Genomic DNA, 18,257 nt, shown 5'->3' with positions numbered 1-18,257 from the left:
CTCTCCGGTGGGAGCTCAGCAGTCACGGGGGCAGGGAGGGGGCTAGCGACACTCAGGGACGTTCACTGACGTGGTTTCTGTGCACCGTGTGGCCCTGGGCCATGGGACAGGGGCAGGGCACCTGTTCTGTGGGCGTGCTGGCTGCGGGGTTTGCAGAGCTGTGGTGGCACTGCACGTGGCACAGGGCAGATGACGAGGGCCTGTCATCTGTGTGTGCTGCAGGCGCAGCCCCTCCGCCACCTCCTCAGCCAGGAGACCGTGGGATCGTCCACACCGCTGAACATTTGCGCCGTAATCACGGAAGCTGCAAACGGCACGAACGATCCTGTTTTCCCAGCACCGAGCCAGGGCACGTTCTAGAATGAGTGTGGAGCCCGGCTGCCGAGCCCGGGAACTGTCTGTGATTAACAATCCAATTACGATGCTACACGGGTGCCAGCGGGCTCCGGGCAAGCATTCCAGAAACGCCTGGGCCAGCCTCCTTAGCGCCTGCAACTGGCAAGTCGGAGCTCACTGGGCTGCAAACACCACCAAGCCTCGCGGGCGGCGGGCCCCCGGGAAGCCCATGGGCCACGGCCCAGGACAGCTGGAGGCTGTGCGGGCAGTCATCGGGATCGGGCCGTCCCCGCCAGCCTGTGGGAACCGGCAACGCTTGGCGGTCATCCCAGCCACCTGAGGCCCGTGGGGCGGCTGCACGTCTAACACCGTCTGGACACGCAGGGGCGGGGGTGCAGCTGCCAGGGCCCCTCCCCCAGCACAGAAGCCGGCAGCGACCTGGGACCTGAGCTCCGGGGGCGGGGATGCCTCCTCAGGCAGGGCGGCCGAGCAGGTCACCTGACCCCAGGGCCATGCCGGGACCGGACGGATTAGGGCAGTCCTCCGGGCGGCACCGGAGGGCACGCACCGCGGAGTTGGGGGCGGCTCAGAGGCACAATTGTCGCATGGGCCGCGGCGAGGCCTCAGGCGAGGAGGGATAGGAAGCGGCCCTCGCTCTGTGTGGCGGGGACAGGGTGCTTGGTCATTTCTGGGGTTTGTCCTGTCTGTGCTCAGACGGGGCTGCGGTGTGCGCTCGGCTCTGTCTTGACCCTTGTGGCCCCCTGTGTGCAAAGGCGGTGCATCTGACCACACCTGGGGGCTGCCAAGCACCCTCCCCTGACGCGCAGGAGCCCAGACCCAAGGCTAGAAACAGAACCACGGAACCGTGGCATCGCCATCATGTGGGGAGGAGCCCCGCCTCTGAGAGCTCGAGCTTGCGAGGTTTGCGGCACCTGCTCCAGGGCAAAGCCGTCTGTATCATGAGCGTCGGGGGGTCGGAGCCCCACTGGCCCTCGTGCTCTGCCCCCCACGACCCCGCGTCGACCTCGCTCCTGCCGGCCACGCGGGGAACGTGCACGCGACTGCACGGTGCGCTGGGGCTCGTTTCCAGGTCTCTGACACGGACGAGAGCGGGAACGAAGGGTTTTCTTGACGCGCGCTCGTAGCCGAAGTCCCCGGGCAGCGGTGGACGCCCAGCCCCCATGGCCAGGGAGGTGCAGTTTCGAGGCCAGAGCCTTGGCCAGGGTGGGGGAGTCCGGCCCCTGGCTCATCAAAGATGGGCCGTATGGTGCTTTGGAGATCGAGAGACCGTTGGCCCCGGGGTGCGCTATGTGGGGCTGTCCATCCCCTGGCCCTCCACCCCCAGGGCTCTGCGCCCCATCCAGCAAATGGGCTGACGCTTCCGGGCCCTTCCGCTGGCCCTGAGAGCAGGAGCTGCGCCGGCCTGTGCGTTAAGGACTTGGAGAGCTGACAGGAGTGTTGTTGCTTGACAGGTGACACGTCTCCGAGCCGGGGACGGAGAAGGCTAACGTCACTGCCACCTGCCCCCAGCGTCAGGAGCGGCCCCGGTCCCTCTCCCGCGTCCCTGGGACCGCAGCTCTAGGGGCCCGTGTGTGTGTGTTTAGGTAAACGTGGAAAGCGGCTTCGCAATAAGGTAAAGCTGATTATATTCATTTAATCTTTGTTAAAAGCATCACAAATGGTTTATTGGTTTTTAAAAAGGAAAAATAAGAGAATTTCCGCATCTTTGTTATGTGCATACACCAAGGACGGGCGTGGCCGGTCCAGTGGCTTTGCGCCAGCTGCCCAGCGCAGACCGCGCCGCGGCCCCGGAGCCTGGGCACCGCTGCCGGGGAACGTGCAGAAGCTCCGGTGTGCACCCAGAGCGCCCACAGACCCACACGTTGGTCTAGATGGTTATGGGGACGGACAAGTATCAGGTTATGTCAGAGGCCACCTGGTTCCTGGGCTCTTAGGTCCACACACTCAAAACAGTCTTAACAGAAATAATAAAATACAAGAAAAACACAAATAACTAAGGGAGAAAAAAAACCCCACCAACAATAACCCTACCCAAACAGCAGAGAGAATGAAGTCGAGTGGTCAAGGAAGGTCAAAGGGTTGTCACCCGCAGGCACTGGTGAGCTGGGGGTGGGGGACTGTGTCTAGGGGACTCCATGCTGACCTTGACCTTGGACCTGGATGGTGCTGACAGGTGTCTGACCCTGTGTGTCTGATGCTCACGGGGCAGGCTGGGTGGGGGCAGGCGGCAGGACACAGGGCTCCCTAAGTTGTCCTTGGAGACTGCAAACGGGCTGGAGAGACATGGTGGCAAAGCTCAGGAGAATCCCGGCCTCTTCCCACACCGACCACACCAGCAACATGTCCCTGGGTCCTCGGGCCCCAGGCCTTCCCCAAGGACAGTCTTGAGAACAACTTAGAGGGCGATCTCTGGAGTGGGGCCCAGGAGCCCCAGCTGGTGAGCAAATGGCCTCCTCCCCCTGGCATGTGACGGGCCATGACCCCTTCCTTCCCATGGTCTCAGAGTCCCTATTTGTGACACACACAGATTGGGGGGCTCCTGCGTGCGGGGGCTGTTGTGGGGGTGAGGCTGCGTCCTGGGGGTCCCTCCCTGCGGGCTGTGGTCCTCTTCTAGGGGATGTGGGTTAATACCCTGCTAGGCTTCATTCCGGACCCACCATCAGCCAGGGAGCGCCTAGCCCGGGCTCTGGTGCCCCCATCTCCTAGGGAAAGACTGGGCCAGGGAGAGCCCTGCCTGGGAGGGGAGAGGCAGAGGGGTAGAGGGAGGGCAAGGAGGGGAGAGGGGCAGGGAGAGGCAGAGGGGTGGGGGGAGGGAGGGAGGGGAATACTGACTTCTGGTTTCAAGGCAAAAGGTGAACATCCCCCCCCCCACCCCGCTATATTCACATGTGTAGACTGAGGCTAGCGTCCCTGGTTCTAGGCATCTGGGAGTGAGCAGAATCGCTGCACCAGGGAGGGCAGAGGGCTGGTCCCTGGGGCACCTCTGCTACGGTCTTGCTGTGTGGCTTGGGGAAAGTCCACCCCCTCTCTGGGCCTCGGTTTCTCCATCTTCAGAATGGGGCCCTTCCTGGGTGGCCCTTCCCGTCTGCCATCCGAAACCTTGGCCAGTCCCTGGGTTCCTACCCAGGTTCCTCAAACTACTAGGAAGCATAGGACCCTTGGCGCACCTGGGGGAGTGTTGGGGTCCCACCATGCCTGCTGGAGAAGACCCCGGCAGGTGGGTGGGGAGCCCAGGGAGCGCGCTGCCTGCGTGTAGACCTGCAGACACTGGATCCCTGGGGTGCGAGGGCCCCGGGGGGGGGTGTGGGGGGCAAAGCTGGGAGAGCGCGGGCCCCTCTGGGCCCCAGGGAAGGAACGGAGCCAGGAGAGGCAGAGGACCAGTGCCAGGCACTCGAGAAAGGTTCCCGAGAACAGGGCTCTGAGAAAGCAAAGTGGAGGGCTAGTGCCCTGACGTGAGACTAGAAAGGGGAGCAAACCCCCCAAAACGCCAACAGCTGCCTAGGGAGGTATTTACATCATCTGCGGGTTGAAAAGCGGGCAGCGGGAGGCACAGAGGGCTGTGTTGGGAGGGCCTGGGGCAGGGGTGGGGCCTGGGGCAGAGGCTGTCCGGATTCCGGAAGGCCCGAAGGAGGAGGCCATGTGGGTAGGAGCCGCCCTCCTGGGGGTGATGAGGAAGAAAGCAGGACTCCAGCGCCCAGATGCGGGGACAGGGCCCACGGTGCAGTGACGGGCAGCCCGGGCAGGCTCACCTCCCCGTCTCCAGGGGGGCCGGGGCTGGGGCGACGGGGTGCGAGCAGCCGGGACAGCCACCCGGGGGGCCGGGGCACAGACGTGCCCAGAGCTGGGGTGGGGCGGCGGGTGGCGCCGTGGGCCTGGTGTCCAGGGGGTCAGGGGAGGGGCCACAGCCCCCACCCCGTGCGTCTCGTGGGCTAGCGGGCATGAGCTGAGAGAGGGGACGTCTGTCACCGTGCGTGGGGACGGCTGGAGGAGGTGCCACTTCCGCAGGTCTCTGAGGGCCGCGGGTCCAGCACCGGTGCCCTCCAGGGATGCGACGGCGCGGAGGAGAGTGTCCCGGGCGCGGGCTTCGGGGCCATCAGCTCACCAGGTAACTGTGCATCTCCCGGGAGTTGATACTCAGGACCACGCCGGAGTGGTTCCCTAGGAGACAGACACGCCCGCCCGTGAGCACGCCCCCCGCCACAGAGGGGCCGGGGACAGGGTGGCCTCCGCAGCGCCAGGAGCCAACGTCGGGGGGCATCCTGCGGTTCCTTCCGCCGAGCAGGTGGTGCCCAAGCGCGGTGTGGTGGGCGTCTCCATCTCCTGGGTGCGTGGCGGGTGGGTTCTCCCGGTGCCGTCGCAAGCAGTGGACCCGGCGGGCCGCTGGAGGTGAGGCCAAGGCCAGCCACCAGGCGCTGCCGCACCCACTGACCTGCGCCGGGGTGGCCGGGGTGGCGGGAGGGGCTGGGGGAGGGGCTGTGGGAGGGGCTGCGGCCCCCCCTGGCAGTGCGTGCGGCAGGGCACGGCGTGGGGAGGCCCGAGCGGCAGGAGACAGAAGGGTCTCGGTGACATCAGAAACGCAGGCCGTAGCTGGGGGTGGGGGCAGAGTGCAGGCTGCAGCAGGAGGCCAGGGGACAGAGGCCTGGACGGCTGGGAGAGGGGAGGGGGCTGGCCTGGAGTGACGCCCGCCAGCGCTGCCTCCCGCCACCCCACGGGCACCGGGAGATAGCGGCCCGTGGTTCTGTGGCACCTGCCAGGCTGCGGGGTGAGGGGCTCGAGAGCCCGACCTGCTGGGTGAGACCCTCATCAAGGTCCATCTCCTTGTGGCCTTGGTTTTGCCATCTGGAACGTGGGCGTCACGGTGCTGCCCTTCAGGGACCACGTGGGGATTACATGGGGAATGCACCTGGCGCATACTAAGTGCTCGATTAAAATAACCTGTTACTGTTATGCTCTTATTGGTGTTCAGGAGCGTGGCAGCAAACAGGTGCCACAGGCTGGAGAGCAGAGCTCGGGTCTCCCTGGGACACCCTCACCCTCCATCTGAGCTGGGGAAGCCCTGGGGCCGTCAGAGCCTCTGCGGCTGGTCGTGCGGTTGTGACACCACCTGCGTGAAGGTGGGGACAGGGCGACGATGTGGGGGGCAGTGTGGAGCCCCAAGCAGGGGAGAGACTGGTGGAGGGGACCTTTGGGGGTTCACAGGGCTTGCACCGCGAGCCTGAGGGCTGCAGTGCCGGGCGGGGTGGGGGGACAGGATTTGGAGCCGCAGAGCTGGGCTTGAATCCGGCTCTTACCAGCTAAGTGACTTGGGCGGGGTGAGGGTCCACTCTGAACCCCAGACTTCTCATCTGGCGAATGGCTCACGGCAACCCCTCCACCCAGGGCCCAGCATGGAGCCGGGGCTCAGGACGGCAGAGCTGTCGCCATGTCCCCGGAAGGGGCAGACACACCGCCCCCAGGGAACACGGCGGGGCTGGCAGGTGTGGGAGACGACGGGCCATTGTGCCAAGAGTCAGGGACCACCCCCGAGGCTGGGGGCTGGAGAAAGGGTGGGGGTCCTCTCCCCGGCCATCCGAGGGAAAAGGGAAGGACACAGGCTTCGGGGTCTGGCAGGCCTGGGTTTGGGTTCAAGCTCAGCCACCTGGGGGCTGTGCCGCCCGGGGTGAACGACTTCACATCTCTGAGCTTCGCCTCCAACCACTGACCAAGTGTGGAGTCTGATCGGAGGTCATGCCCGACACAGCGAGCAGGAGGACACAGTACTGACACAGGAGGCACAGTACTCTCAGTACTGATGTGGGACTCCCAGTACTGACTCTCACAGTGCCTAGGCTCTGGCTGCTGGCCTTGGAGAGGTGGGGACTGGTCGCCAAGAGACGGGGCACAGGCGGGAACTGGGAGGGTCAAATGGAGCGTGTGGGCTTGGGGGTCCCAGTGCCAGCACCGCCCCACCAGCTGGGCGACCTCGGGTCCAGGCAGCTCATCTCCCCGCACCCTGGTGTCCTCACCTCTGGAAAGGAGCCCGCCTCCCACCTTGCTGACGTGGCACGACCCATGAGATGCTCACCCCCCGAAGCTGAGCAGGGCCACGGCCCCGGCAGCTCAGGCTCCAAGAGACCTTGGAGGTCCTGGCGGCTCCTGGAGCCTCAGTTTCCCCTCTGGGGACGTGTCATGCCCCTCAGACAGTGTGGCTCCAGGCTCTCCCCATGGAGGGTGGAGACCGTGCCCCTCCTCGAAGATGGACAGACCCTGCGGTTGCCTCAACCGACAGAGCAAGACGCAAGGGACAGGGGTGACGGTCATGAAGGGTGATGTGGCTGCCACCTGTTGGCTGGCTCTCTAGGTGCTCTGAGGACGTGGCCGCCACACTGTGCGGGAGCCCAGGCCACATGGAGAGACCACGGCAGGCGTTCACGGGGACAGCCCCTGTGGAGGGCACAGCTGACCGCTGAGTCAACGGCCCAGGCTGAGCTAGGAAGCCCCAGGGAGAAGCGTGGGGCCGCGCGGTGAGACCACAGAGCACTGTGTCAGCGGTAAGGGGCAGTGCCCGCGTGCTCACAAATCGTCACGTCCAGTGACCAGGACGGCTGGGGGCGCTGAGGGCACTGGGGAGAGAGTGCCCACATCCTGAGAACAGTCAGCTTCCCCAGGGGGCTGGACGTGGTGCCCCATGTCCCCAGGCCCCGATTTAAGCTCCGGTCGTGCCCTCGTCAGATGGAGGGGACACACCGCCACCGTCCGCCCGGGCCTGGGTCCTGTGCACTTAGCTGGCCCGGGGCGGCCGGCGGGGCCCGTGGGAGGGTGGGGAGGGGGTTTTCGGGGCGGGCGTTACCTAGAGTCTGCGAGTCGAGATCATCATCTATAAACCCCTCACCCTGGATGGTGCTCTGGACGCCCTGGCCGTGGCTCACGGGGCTCGTCATTTCCTGCTCCTTCTCATTGTGCATCTGGGCGTACACCGTCCTCCCGGGGCGTTTCCTGTGGGCCGAGGTGGGGCTCAGGGTGCTGCCCGGGCCGCTGGCCCCAGACCACTCCTGTGCGTGGTGCAGACAGTGCTCCTGGATCTCCTCTCCTGCCCCATCACCTCCTCCAGGAAGCCCTCCCTCCTGTGAGCTCCCGCAGCCCTGGGTTTCCCTCGGCCCCGGTGCACAGGTGCGCATTGTCTGGCTCCCCCAGGGAGGAGGTCATATTGCAGGAAGGGGTGTTTTACTGTCTCTTAGTCCCCTGTCATCCAGCATCTATGGGAGAGCAGTGTGCTGGGCACTGACGGGGTGGGTGGGACACGCATTCCCATGGCAAATGCGACGCCCACCTGGCTCTGAGAGGACCTTGCTGAGTCCCACCCAGGTCCTGGGGCTGTGCGGTCTCAAACTCCTGTCCCTCCAGGACCAGAGGGAGAGGAGACCGTGGGCATAGCCCCCTCTGCCTACGCTGGGACTGGGCTCGGGGTCCCCGGGCCAGGCTCCTTCACATCCAATGCCTAGTTAGTCTGCAACCGGAAAGAGCCCACGGTTCCCGAGAAGGAGCAGGATTCCTCCGACGCCGCTCACCAGGCCCGGCCAGTCCCACAGGAGCGCAGGGGGCAGACCGCTGAGGGCGACCCAACGGGACACGTGTCATCTCCAGGCTGGAACCCTTACAGGACAACTCATTCCTCCCAGAACTCACGTCCCTCTGCTGTGGCCCCTGCACCCCAGAAAGGCCCTGCCCCCGAGGGCTGATGAGAGGCTAGCCCCTGCTGGCTCCAGGGGACAGCATGAGTGAGAAGTCAGCCTTTGGTGGCTGTGAGCCTCGGAGACCCTCGGGCTGTTTGTTACGGCAGCCGAGCCCAGCCCACGCGGACGGCCACACCACCGAACCCTGAGCCAGCTCCCGGGGCCCCACAGGCCACGTCAGACCCTAGAGCCTCGGGACCAGCGGGACATTTCTCTGCGACCCGGCACCCGTCTGCTGTGTGAGCCGGCACTCTGGGGGTGAACGCTCGCCCCTTTAACTGCACCACTGTTTCCATGGCGACCCCTCCCGCCGAGGGAGCACGATCGTTCACTAACAACACTCACTGTGCCAAGCAGACCAGCACACACACCCTCACCCCTGCTCGGGGCACCTTCTGGGCCCACTCAGCATCCTCCCCATCCTCCTCCTCCCTCTCCTTCTGTTCTTTTCCTCCTTCCCTTTTCCCAACCCCTCCTTCCTTCTTAGCCCCTATTACAGATGAGGAAGCTGAGGCCCGGGGAAGGGAAGCTGCAGAGCTGGGCGGCAGGGCAGGAGCCGGGCCCGGGCGCTGTGCTGGGCCCTCCCGCCGTCTGGATGGGGCCCTGCCCTCGGTAAATGGCACCCTGGGACAGAGACCCTGACGGGGCACATACGGCTGGGAACCTCTCCTTTTTTGTTGAATGTCTGCAAATACACAGGACACCAGGCTCCCACACACACTTGCACGGTAGGGGGAGGGGCTGGCCGGATGCTTGCCCTTAACACCCCCTGGAGAACCCACGTGCCCATTCCACAGTGCAGAAAACCCAGGCTCTGACACAAGTCCCACCTGGCAAGGCCACACCCCCGTGGCCTGTCTCTGAGGGAACCTGAGCGCTGGAACAGTGTGGAGCAATAAGGGAGTGGGGTGGCCAGCAGGGACGCCCCTTCACTGGGGGGTGGAGGGGGGGCTGCCCGGTGCGTGGGGCTCAGCCCGATACCCGTGCGGATGGCGGGGCTGCGGCCGGCACCACGCACATCAGGAACAGGAGAGCAGACTCTTCAAATAAATGGAGATCACGGGGACTCCCTGCGTCAGTGACAATCAAGTCGGCAGCACTCCTGGCCCATGCAGACGTGACCCAGAGAGGCCGTGGGGGCGGACTCTCGAAGGGCCAAGTGCATCTTTCATCCTTCTGAAGACCCGGCTGCTCGGGGGGCCCGGAAGGGGCCTGGCCAGCAAGGGAGCTCCTCTGCCCGGCCGGAAGGCAGCAGCAGAGCCGGCACCTGCCGTTACAGTCCCGCGGCTTGAACCTGACACTCTCAGGGTTGGGACGGGCCTTGGCCTCAGCACCAGAAATCCTGGCGTCAGATGCCACCTCCTGGCCGTGACAAATCCCACTTTCGGAGGGCCTCCCTCCAAGGCGGGGTGGAGCTGAGGGAGATGAGGCTGGGACGCTGGCAGAGGGGAAGCTGGGGTTGGAAGACACTCGGGGGTGGTGAGCAGCTGTGTCCCCCCCGCCCGCCAGGGCTGGGCCGTTCAGAAGCCAGAGCGGGGCTGCACGAGCGCCCGCCCCCTGCGGCCGCCGCCCAAGGCCCGACCTCGCACCCAGCCCGCCAGGCGGCCTTGCCTTTTGAACTTGTAGAGGATGAATGCGCCCACCGCGAAGAGTCCGATGACCAAGAGGACCGCCACTGCCCAGTAGCCACCGGCGCCTCCCAGCCTCTGCGAACCTGCAAGCCGAGCAGCTGGTGGTGGGCAGGGCGCCCCCGGCCCGGGCTCCTCGGACAGAGGGTGTCAGGCCGGTTCTCTGGGGTGGCTGAGCGGCCCGGGCAAGTCTGGGGGGAACCCCAGCCCCTGGGTCCCCTGGACTCCCACTGCGTACACGTGGGCCCCGGGGCTGCCTTCTGGAAGGTGGACAGAATGCCTCTGTGCACACTCCCGCGGGCGTGCGGCGAGGCTGCCACGTGTCCCCATGGGCACCAGGTCTCTCCAGAGCGGAGGGAAGTGCCTCGGCTTCTGCAAACATTCTTGCCCAAGCCAGGAAAGGTCGCACGTGTGACAGGAGAGGACAGTCCCACAGTGGGGGCGGGGGGCCAAGGTCATCGAGACCCCGAATGTCTGCGTAAGTGAAAGCTGGGGCTCCATGCTGCCTGCACAGAGAGCGAGGCCCTCGGGTCTGACCCGGTCGTCACTGGGGGCGACCACCCAGTCAGGAGGAGCCCTCGGCCCCCAGCGCCCCCAGTAATGGTGTCACCTGTGAGGCCGGGATGCTCGCCCACCCCACCCTGCAGGGGGAGCCCGGGCCAGGCGGGGGAAGCGCCTGGCCCCTCACCTGTGTCCGTGTCCCGCATGGCCACCAGGACCCGGACCCCGCCCCGCAGAAGGAAGCTGATCTTCTGAGCCTTCAGCACCTGCTGGATGGCCGTGAGTCTCTGAAAGCAGGAGGGGGAGAGTGAGGAGGGTCTTCTGGAACCCACCGGAGGGAGCAGGGAGCTGGGCAGATGTCTGCTCTGAGTCTCCAGGACCAAGGGGTTGGGGGGGGCACTCGGGCTCCTCGGGCCTCAGTCTCCTCATCTGTAACATGTAATACTTGCCCACCAGCCCCACCAGCCAGCTTTCACCGAGAACCTACAATGGGGCACAAAGGCGGCCCAGCCAGGACCTCAGAGCTCTTGTTTTGGTCGGGACCACAGAGTGTCGTGAAGCTGGGGAACCCAGGGGTGCTCCAGGAGGCCCTCAGGCCAGTGGTCAGGGAAGGCATCTCATAGGAGGAAGACCAAGAAGAGAATGAGATGGGGACAGGACAGGTGATGCAGGCAAGAGAGTGACCCCACACGTGAGGGAGAGCCATCCCATCAGGTGATGTGGCCGGAGCATGGGGTGGGAGATGGGGCTGGCTCGCCGTTTCACGAGGGGGCGCTTTCCTGGTGCTCAGAAGGGAACCGACTGGCCCTTGTGGGTGCTCAGGGGTCATGCCTCCGCACAGGCACGTGTAGAGGCGTTGGGGAAGGGGGCCTCCAGAGGGATGGCGGTCCCGGAGGCCCCCCCCCCAGGTACCTTGGGTGGGACATTCCCGGGGGCCAAACGCAGGCTCCACGCACAGCGTTTTAGCACCTGGCGTTCCCTGGGAATGAGGGGTCCGCATCAGGGACGGGGACAACGACAAGGATTTGAAGGGTCAGGAAGGCACATGGCTGTGTGCCGCTCTCTGTGGCCTGGAGAAGGCACGGCACCCAGAGCTCTCTGTTTCCAGGTCGTGCGATGCCTCTAGCCCTGCGCCCCGTGCCCAGCAGGGGCTGGGTGGCTGCCGCGCTGTCCGCGGCCAGGACAAGCCCCTGTGAGTTTTCACCAACCTCGGGCCCGCGGCTTACTCTCAGCGTTCAGGACAACGGGGGTGGGGGCGCCCCTCTGTCCCTCCTCTGCCTCCTTCCAAATCTCTCTTAGGCACCCACACCTGACTACTGCAGAATTAGCTCATCTGCTCGCCGACTCGGGGGGCAAGAGCGAGGGAGGTCCCCGAGCCCCACCGTGCCTTCCCCAAGCTGTGCCGAGCCTCTGCGGTCAGCTCCCCGTCTGAGAAATGGGTATGGTCACTCTCCAGCCTCTGCCATCCCACACCCAGAGATGCTGCATGGGCAGGGGCTGGGGGCTCGGCGGGCCTGGGTGCCCCCAGGTGCGGATACAGATGCCCTCTGGGAAGTGCCGGGCGTCAGATCCAGACAGTCACGTGTTGACCAGTAGGCAGCCCCGGCATGGTGGGGCCACAGCCAGAGAGACCGTGGGGCTCCGTGTTGTCTCCGTCCTTCCTGATGCACCCCCCCCCCAGAGCCTCACTTCTCTCGCCTGTAGAACGAGACGCGACCACCCAGCCCCGGGGTGCCGCGAGCCTGTGCTGCACCCCCTCGGCGCCGGTCCGTGTTCCAGACGGCCTCCGTGGGCGTGTCTCACGACTGGTCCGGGGCCAGCGGAGCTGCTGACTCGTCTTCTCTGGAGATAACATGTACTTCCGTCCAGTGCACAATTCCACGGTGTTCAGTACACATGCGGCTGTGCGACTATCACCACCGTTTCCAGAACATTTTCATCCTTCCTTCCAGAAACCCCATGCCCGCCGGCAGTCCTGCCCCTCCCGCCCCTGGCAACCACCTCCGCCCCCCGGCCCGGGCATTGGCCTGTTGTGGACATTGCCCAACCACGCGGTCCTGCAGCAGGTGGCCTCCGTGATCGGCTTCCCTCCTCGGCATCCCGTTCACGGGGTTCGTCCAAATGGCAGCAGGTGTCAGAGCTCCCTTCCTCTTATGGCTCAGTGAGATTCCGTCGTGCGCTGGACGCATCTTGTCCGCCCACCCCTGTCGAGGCGCGCGTGGCCGTCTGGGCTGCTGGGACCCTCCGTGTGCACATGTGTGTGGACAAACAGCCACAGTGTTCCCGCGTCCGCGCCCCGGGGCCGAGCTGCCGCGTCGTCCGCTAACCCTGCCTGCCCTTCCGGGGAGCTGCCGACAGTTGGGCTCAGCAGCCAGGAGGGGTCCTGTTTCTGCACACGACCCAGGTTGCTGTCTGTTTCGGGAAGAGTGAAGCCACCCCGGGGGGGGCGCGAAGCCGCTCCGACTTATCTTTGGGTCCATCCCACGCCTGCCACACAGCGGGTCCTGCACCCCTCCCGATGTGGGCTATTCTTTGGAAGCTGTGCTGTGCAGTGAAGTTGTCTGCTGACTGCATGGGCGCCGAGTTCTGCTCTGTCCTGAGCCCCACACCACGGGAGCCCATGGCCCTCACAGTCAGCACGGGCCGGGGTGACCAGCGCCAGGCAGCAGAATGGGAAAGGAGGTGGCACATGTCTCCCCATGGGGTGTCTGGCCCCGGGGCCCTTGTGCCTCCCCAACCCCCAACACAGTGACCTTGGAGGCCACCAGAATTCCGAGTGGGGTCGCCACAGATGGAGGAGGGCCAGCCGCCTGTGTCGGGCAGCGACTGGGGAGAAATGGGCCTTTCCGTGAGACTCGTGTGCTGGTGGGGACTGACCCCCAAGCCCCCGGCACGAGGCCGCGAAGCCCGGGCGGTGCCGCGAGAACCTGGGTCCCGCGGTCACAGGAGATACCTTGTCACCGGTCAGGCTCCTCTTCCTTGTGGGCCTGGGAGGGGGCACGAGCACGTGCAGGTCGGCCACGGTGGGCAGTCCTGGCTTTACAACGGTCACCAGCAGCTCCTCGGGGACACTGGTCTCCTGTGGGGACACAGAGGAGCCACTCTGACCCGCCTGCCTTCTCTGTCCCCTGCTGCACTCCGAGGCCCCCAGGAATACCCTCTCTCCCCTCTTGGCCTGTCCAAGTCCTGGCCGTCTGTCCTGCGAGCTATTCCTGACCCCTGCACACACGCGGACGGCCCCAGCACCCCGTGCCACCACGTTCCGCCTCCTGCAGCTCTCCTGGTCCCTCTGCCCTTCACCCCCGACACCGGCCTCCCCCAGGCCAGGCCTGCCGCCTCTAGTCCATTCCTCACACGGTGGCCAGGGTCACAGTGAGAAGGCCCCTCTCTGGCTAATGTCCTCCCAGAGGTCAGGGCTCCTGACCATACAAACCCTTCAACCCACAGAGCTCAGCGTCTGCACCCTGAGAACCCCACCCCCACACTTCCAGCCGGCAAACTCCTATTCCCCTTCGATGCCCAGGACAGTATCACCAGCATTATTAACAGACTGAGGGGAGTCGCGGCCACAGCGGGCCTCAGCCTGTGGCAGACACGGATGACTGTAGGGAGCTGGTTTTTCTCTCGCTGGGGGACCAAGGGCCCCAAGTGCCCTCTGCCCACCCCGAGGCCTCTCTCTGCTCTCTGTGAGCTCCCCAGAGGGAGCAAGCACACTGATTCCTCTTTGTCTCCAGTGTCCGGCCCAGAAGAGAGACTCCGTGAATAAATGAAAATCACATTCAGGAGCTTCTAGGCCATCAGAGGACAGTGACTGGGTCCTGGGCAAACAGCTGGTGCTCACTCAATGCACATGGAGGACACCAGCCTGTCCCTCCCCTGCAAGGTGGTGCTCCAGCTGCAAGTCCCCTAGAGCCAGGGCAGCAGGCCCGAGCTGTCCTCCAACTCCCAGGGCAGCCAGACCGAGGTCAGGTCACCCTGAGGGCAGCCCCCCATCCCACCCTGGGGGGCCCGGGCGCCCCTGCTTCTCTGGGGCACCCGCAGGGGCTGGGAGGCACCTTGGAGAGCAGCCGGGTCACCACCAGGCCGACGTCCTCTCTCCACTCGGGGGTGTTGGGGTTGTGCGCATCCAGGTCCCTGGAAAACCTCAGAGGCACCACCTGGAATTGGTCTGAAAAGAGGCAGAGACGGGCGAGCTGGTCAGTCCTGGGCAGCGGGGCTCTGCCCCCCACAGGAGGCCACCCACCCGGATTGCTCAGGACTGCCCACGGTCAGACCCCATGCCCGCTTTTGGAAAACAAGAGTCCTCCGTGTGCCGGCAGCTACCCCAGGCAAGGCCCACCTCACCGACCAGCACCAGGTAGTGATCGTGGCAGCGCGGACGGCAACGATGGCGAGGAGCACACCGGAGCCCGCCAGGGAGGGAGGGAGGGAGGGCCTGGCACGTGCACCGTGAGCTCTGCCCTTTCACTCTCGAGAACATGCACACCCCAGGAGGCTGGGCTTCCATCCCTGGGATCCAGGGACTTCACTGGGCTGGTTCCCCCACCAGAATAAGAGTCCCACGATGGCAGAGGCCCCACCTTCCCTTTCCCTCACGTGCCCCGGGGTCCTCAGTCAGAGGCCCACGCCAGAGCCACGGGCCGTGGTGGAGAGCTGGCTTGCACCCGCAGCCTCAGGGCTCACTGTACTCTCTCCGTGTCCCTCCTGAGCCCTGGGTTTCTCACTTGGGAACGGGAGGAGGCTTTGCAGGGATGAGTGGCCTGAGGGACACGTGCATTGTGAACAGAGAACCCAGCATGTCATGCGGGGAAAGTGGTGGCTATTTCCGAGCTCTGGGCTCAGGACCCCGTGCACACGTGTTTGTGAAGGAAGGGACAGCCAAAGGCAGGACCGCTAAATATTTAACTGATGGCTGCTGGCCACAGAGAGGCTGTTCTCAAAGCAAAATGAGGTTTCATTGGTGGGATGACAAGGGCAACACCACAGTGGGTGGGGGTGGGGTCTCTTCCATCATTAGGATGAATTTCCTATGGTAAATGTCTCCCGTGAGGGCCTTGGGGGCCCCCGTGAGCACCAGCAAATGGCGTGCGGATTCAGAATTGAGTCTCCACAAAGGCTGTGTCACGGGTCTCGGAGGACAGGTGGCAGGAGAGGTCAGGTGGCGGGAGAGGTCAGGTGGCGGGAGAGGACAGGTGGCGGGAGAGGACAGGTGGCGGGAGAGGTCAGGTGGCGGGAGAGGTCAGGTGGCGGGAGAGGACAGGTGGCGGGAGAGGTCAGGTGGCGGGAGAGGTCAGGCTCCTGGGAAGCATCACTGAGCGACCTTGACAAGTCACTCAGCCGCGCCCTCATCTGTGCTGTGTGAGGCCCACGAGGGCCACGGACACAGAGACATATCCATGTTCATTTTACAGATGGGAAACTGAGGCCCGAGAAGCCGGGGAGCGTCAGAGCCGTGTTCATTGGTTCCTCTCCCTAGCCTGTGGCTGCCCGGGATAACCAGGGTGTCTGCGGCTTACACTCCCCATGTCACCCGAACCCGGAGCTCCTGCAAAGGACGAGATGCGCCGCCCATTCCGGGGAGGAGGACTCACCCAGCACGCGGACCACCTTGGAGTCCTGCAGCACCGAATTTCCACAGGCCGCCTGCACCGTCACACGCACGTCCCCTGTGTCTGCAAACCGCGTGGTCACGGAGTTCTCCAAGGAGAGCAAGGGCTGCAGGGGACACGACTGGGGGTCAGGGCTGGGGGTGGCGGGCAGCCGCACAGGGACAGTCAGCCCCGCAGCCCACCCGCTGCCCAGGCCCTCACTGAGAACGCTCACTCTCCCCTGCTCTGGTCAGGACATGGGGGCAGCACGGGGAGGGCCCCCCACCCCCCTGAGCCACTCGCTCTAAGCCAAGGCAGCCTGGACGGAGTGTCCCAGTGTCCCTTCCTTCCAGACCTGCCCAAATTGCTGGGCTGGAGGTAGCTGAGTTGTGATTCGAACCCAGAGCCAAGCACCTTCCTCAGCCCTCCGCATTCCAGAGAAACACAACCTGGGGCCTCTGTGTCTGGGCCTTCAGCCGCTGTTGCTGTCTTTCTGCTTGGGGCACAGGGCTGCAGCCCACCGAATGAGGGAAGGATGGCTCCTGTGACTCTTGAGGGCCTGCAGGCTAAGGACGGGCAGCCCTGCCCACAGGGACCCTCCAGCCCTCCTACCAGCCACCGTCTGTGCCCCCTGCTGCTTACAGGGTACAATGCAGGGCTCTGGGTGAGGCTTCTGACGTTGGGTCCAGCCCCAGTGTTTCCTTCCTCCATGAAGCCCTCCCTGACCACACCCAAGAGCCAGACTAGAAACGGCCTGATCTTCCCTGGAGCTCACGACACCTCACCCGTCCCCTTCCTGTGACACTTATCACAACTCAGGTCACCTGCTTTGTTCACATCTCCTTCCCCAGGAAAAGGCAGGGTCCAGTCTTTCTTCTGCGTCCGCCAGACTCAGACACAGGCGGACCAGAGCAGAGGCTCCGGAAGAAAGGCTGGTGTGTGCTCGCCTCAACTCCACACTGTCATACCCTGTGTCCTCCCGCCCAGCCCCTGGCAGCACCCCGCCCCCCCCCCTCAGCCAGGGCCGCACACCTGCAGGCTACGGCCAGTCCACCAGTAGAAGACCGTGAGGTTGGGGTTCAGGGGCAGCAGCACGGCCGTGAGGTTCACCTCCTGGTTGACACCGACCACGGGAACCACTTCAAGGTGAAGGGCCTGCAGGGGGGCTGCGGGTGGCAGGAAAAGCCGGGGCGAGGGGACATCAGGCACTGGCCGTGGCAGAGGGGGCTTCTCGGTCAACTTCGGCACATCCCCCCGCATCACCACCCACCCACCGCCGCACACACCGCCTGGGGCGTGGACGTGAGCCTGCCTGCCTGCTCCCCGCCCGCGGGCTCTGGGCCTCACAGGGGCGACGGACTTACAGTTGACCTGGACAAAGAGCACCGCCTCGTCGTGCCCGGCCGCGTTCTCCGCCCTGACGGACACGCGGTAGACGCCGGGGCTCTCGTAGCGGTGCCGGATGGGCTCCTCGGTCAGCGTGAGGTTCACGTACACGGCCTTGAAGCCGTCCCCCAGGTCCACCTGGTACTTGGTGGTCAGGACATCACCCTGCAGGAAATCCCGCGAGGCCACTTAGGAGAGATGGCAAAGCGGAGGGGCCAGCCTTGGCTCGCGTACTCTTCATCCCTTCACTCCTCCCCTCGAAGAGCGAGGGCCCCAGGCCGCCAGGAACCAAACCCGCCCTGCCCTTGGGGCGGCCAGCCGGTCATGCGGGCCTGGGAGCCGCAGAGACGCAGGAGAGTGGGAGCAGGGCCCGGGGCCAGGTGTGCCCGGGGCCAGGTGTGCCCGGCTGAGAGACCGACGGTCAGGGCTGCGGGCCGGTGGGCGGGGACAGCCACTGAGGCCTGAGCCAGGAGCCGGAGGGAGGGAGCCCCCCACACAGGCTGGAGGGTGTTGGGAACATGGCCAGAAAGATCGCACACGGGAAGCCTCCTAGGGGGTTTCCCAGCCAACTGGGAAAACATTATTTCCCCTCCTCGGATGCTTCCTGCTTCCTGTTTCTTTGATCCAGTTCTCTGCGGAGCTGGGGTGCCACTCGGACACGCAGGGTTTATGCAGTGCCGTGCTCCCCGCACCTGCTGCCCCTCCCCTGGGTTTGAGCAGCATGGGGCTGAAGGCCTCACGCTCCCCTCCTGGGGCACCAGCCCCCCAACAAAGCCACCGTTTCCTCACCGAGGCGTGGGAAATTGAGGGAAGGAAACAGGAGAACAGTATCTTTCTCCACTTCACAGCAAGAAAATGTTCTCATGCTCCCCCTCTCCCCTGCCCCATCGCCCCTTCCTGCTACCCCATCCCTGCAGGAACACCCCGAAAACCATTTCCTGGTGACCCAGAATGACACAGGATTCATTCTATGTGTGCAGAGTCTTAACACAGTCGGTTAAGTGTCTGCCTTCAGCTCAGGTCCTGATCCCAGCATCCTGGAATCGAGCCCCGCATCGGGCTCCCTTCTCGGCGGGGAGTCTGCT

General features: G+C 65.0%; 1 protein-coding gene across 4 annotated transcripts in view; it reads right to left on the bottom strand.

Moving 5' to 3' along the window:
• Positions 1–1,980: 1,980 nt before the first annotated feature.
• Positions 1,981–18,257, bottom strand: part of SORCS2 (sortilin related VPS10 domain containing receptor 2) — a 451,416-nt gene continuing 435,139 nt past the window's right edge. For 3 of the 4 annotated variants that reach the window (XM_087864305.1, XM_087864307.1, XM_087864308.1), the window contains exons 19-27: positions 17,151–17,337; positions 16,819–16,952; positions 15,790–15,913; positions 14,254–14,366; positions 13,152–13,277; positions 10,386–10,485; positions 9,681–9,783; positions 7,187–7,332; positions 1,981–4,515 (exon numbers count right to left, since the gene is read on the bottom strand). In XM_087864305.1, coding sequence (XP_087720431.1) covers positions 4,451–4,515; positions 7,187–7,332; positions 9,681–9,783; positions 10,386–10,485; positions 13,152–13,277; positions 14,254–14,366; positions 15,790–15,913; positions 16,819–16,952; positions 17,151–17,337 — 1,098 coding nt within the window. In that variant the 3' untranslated portion in view covers positions 1,981–4,450. The remainder of the gene's footprint in view (positions 4,516–7,186; positions 7,333–9,680; positions 9,784–10,385; positions 10,486–13,151; positions 13,278–14,253; positions 14,367–15,789; positions 15,914–16,818; positions 16,953–17,150; positions 17,338–18,257) is intronic. The other variant, XM_087864306.1, reaches the window with a different exon arrangement.

Source organism: Ursus americanus, chromosome 8, assembly GCF_024610735.1.
Source record: "Ursus americanus isolate L20-20 chromosome 8, mUrsAme1.1.p, whole genome shotgun sequence".
Classification (NCBI taxonomy): domain Eukaryota; kingdom Metazoa; phylum Chordata; class Mammalia; order Carnivora; family Ursidae; genus Ursus; species Ursus americanus.
The sequence above is the reverse complement of the archived record's forward strand: the minus strand, read 5'-3'. Positions and strand labels throughout refer to the sequence as shown.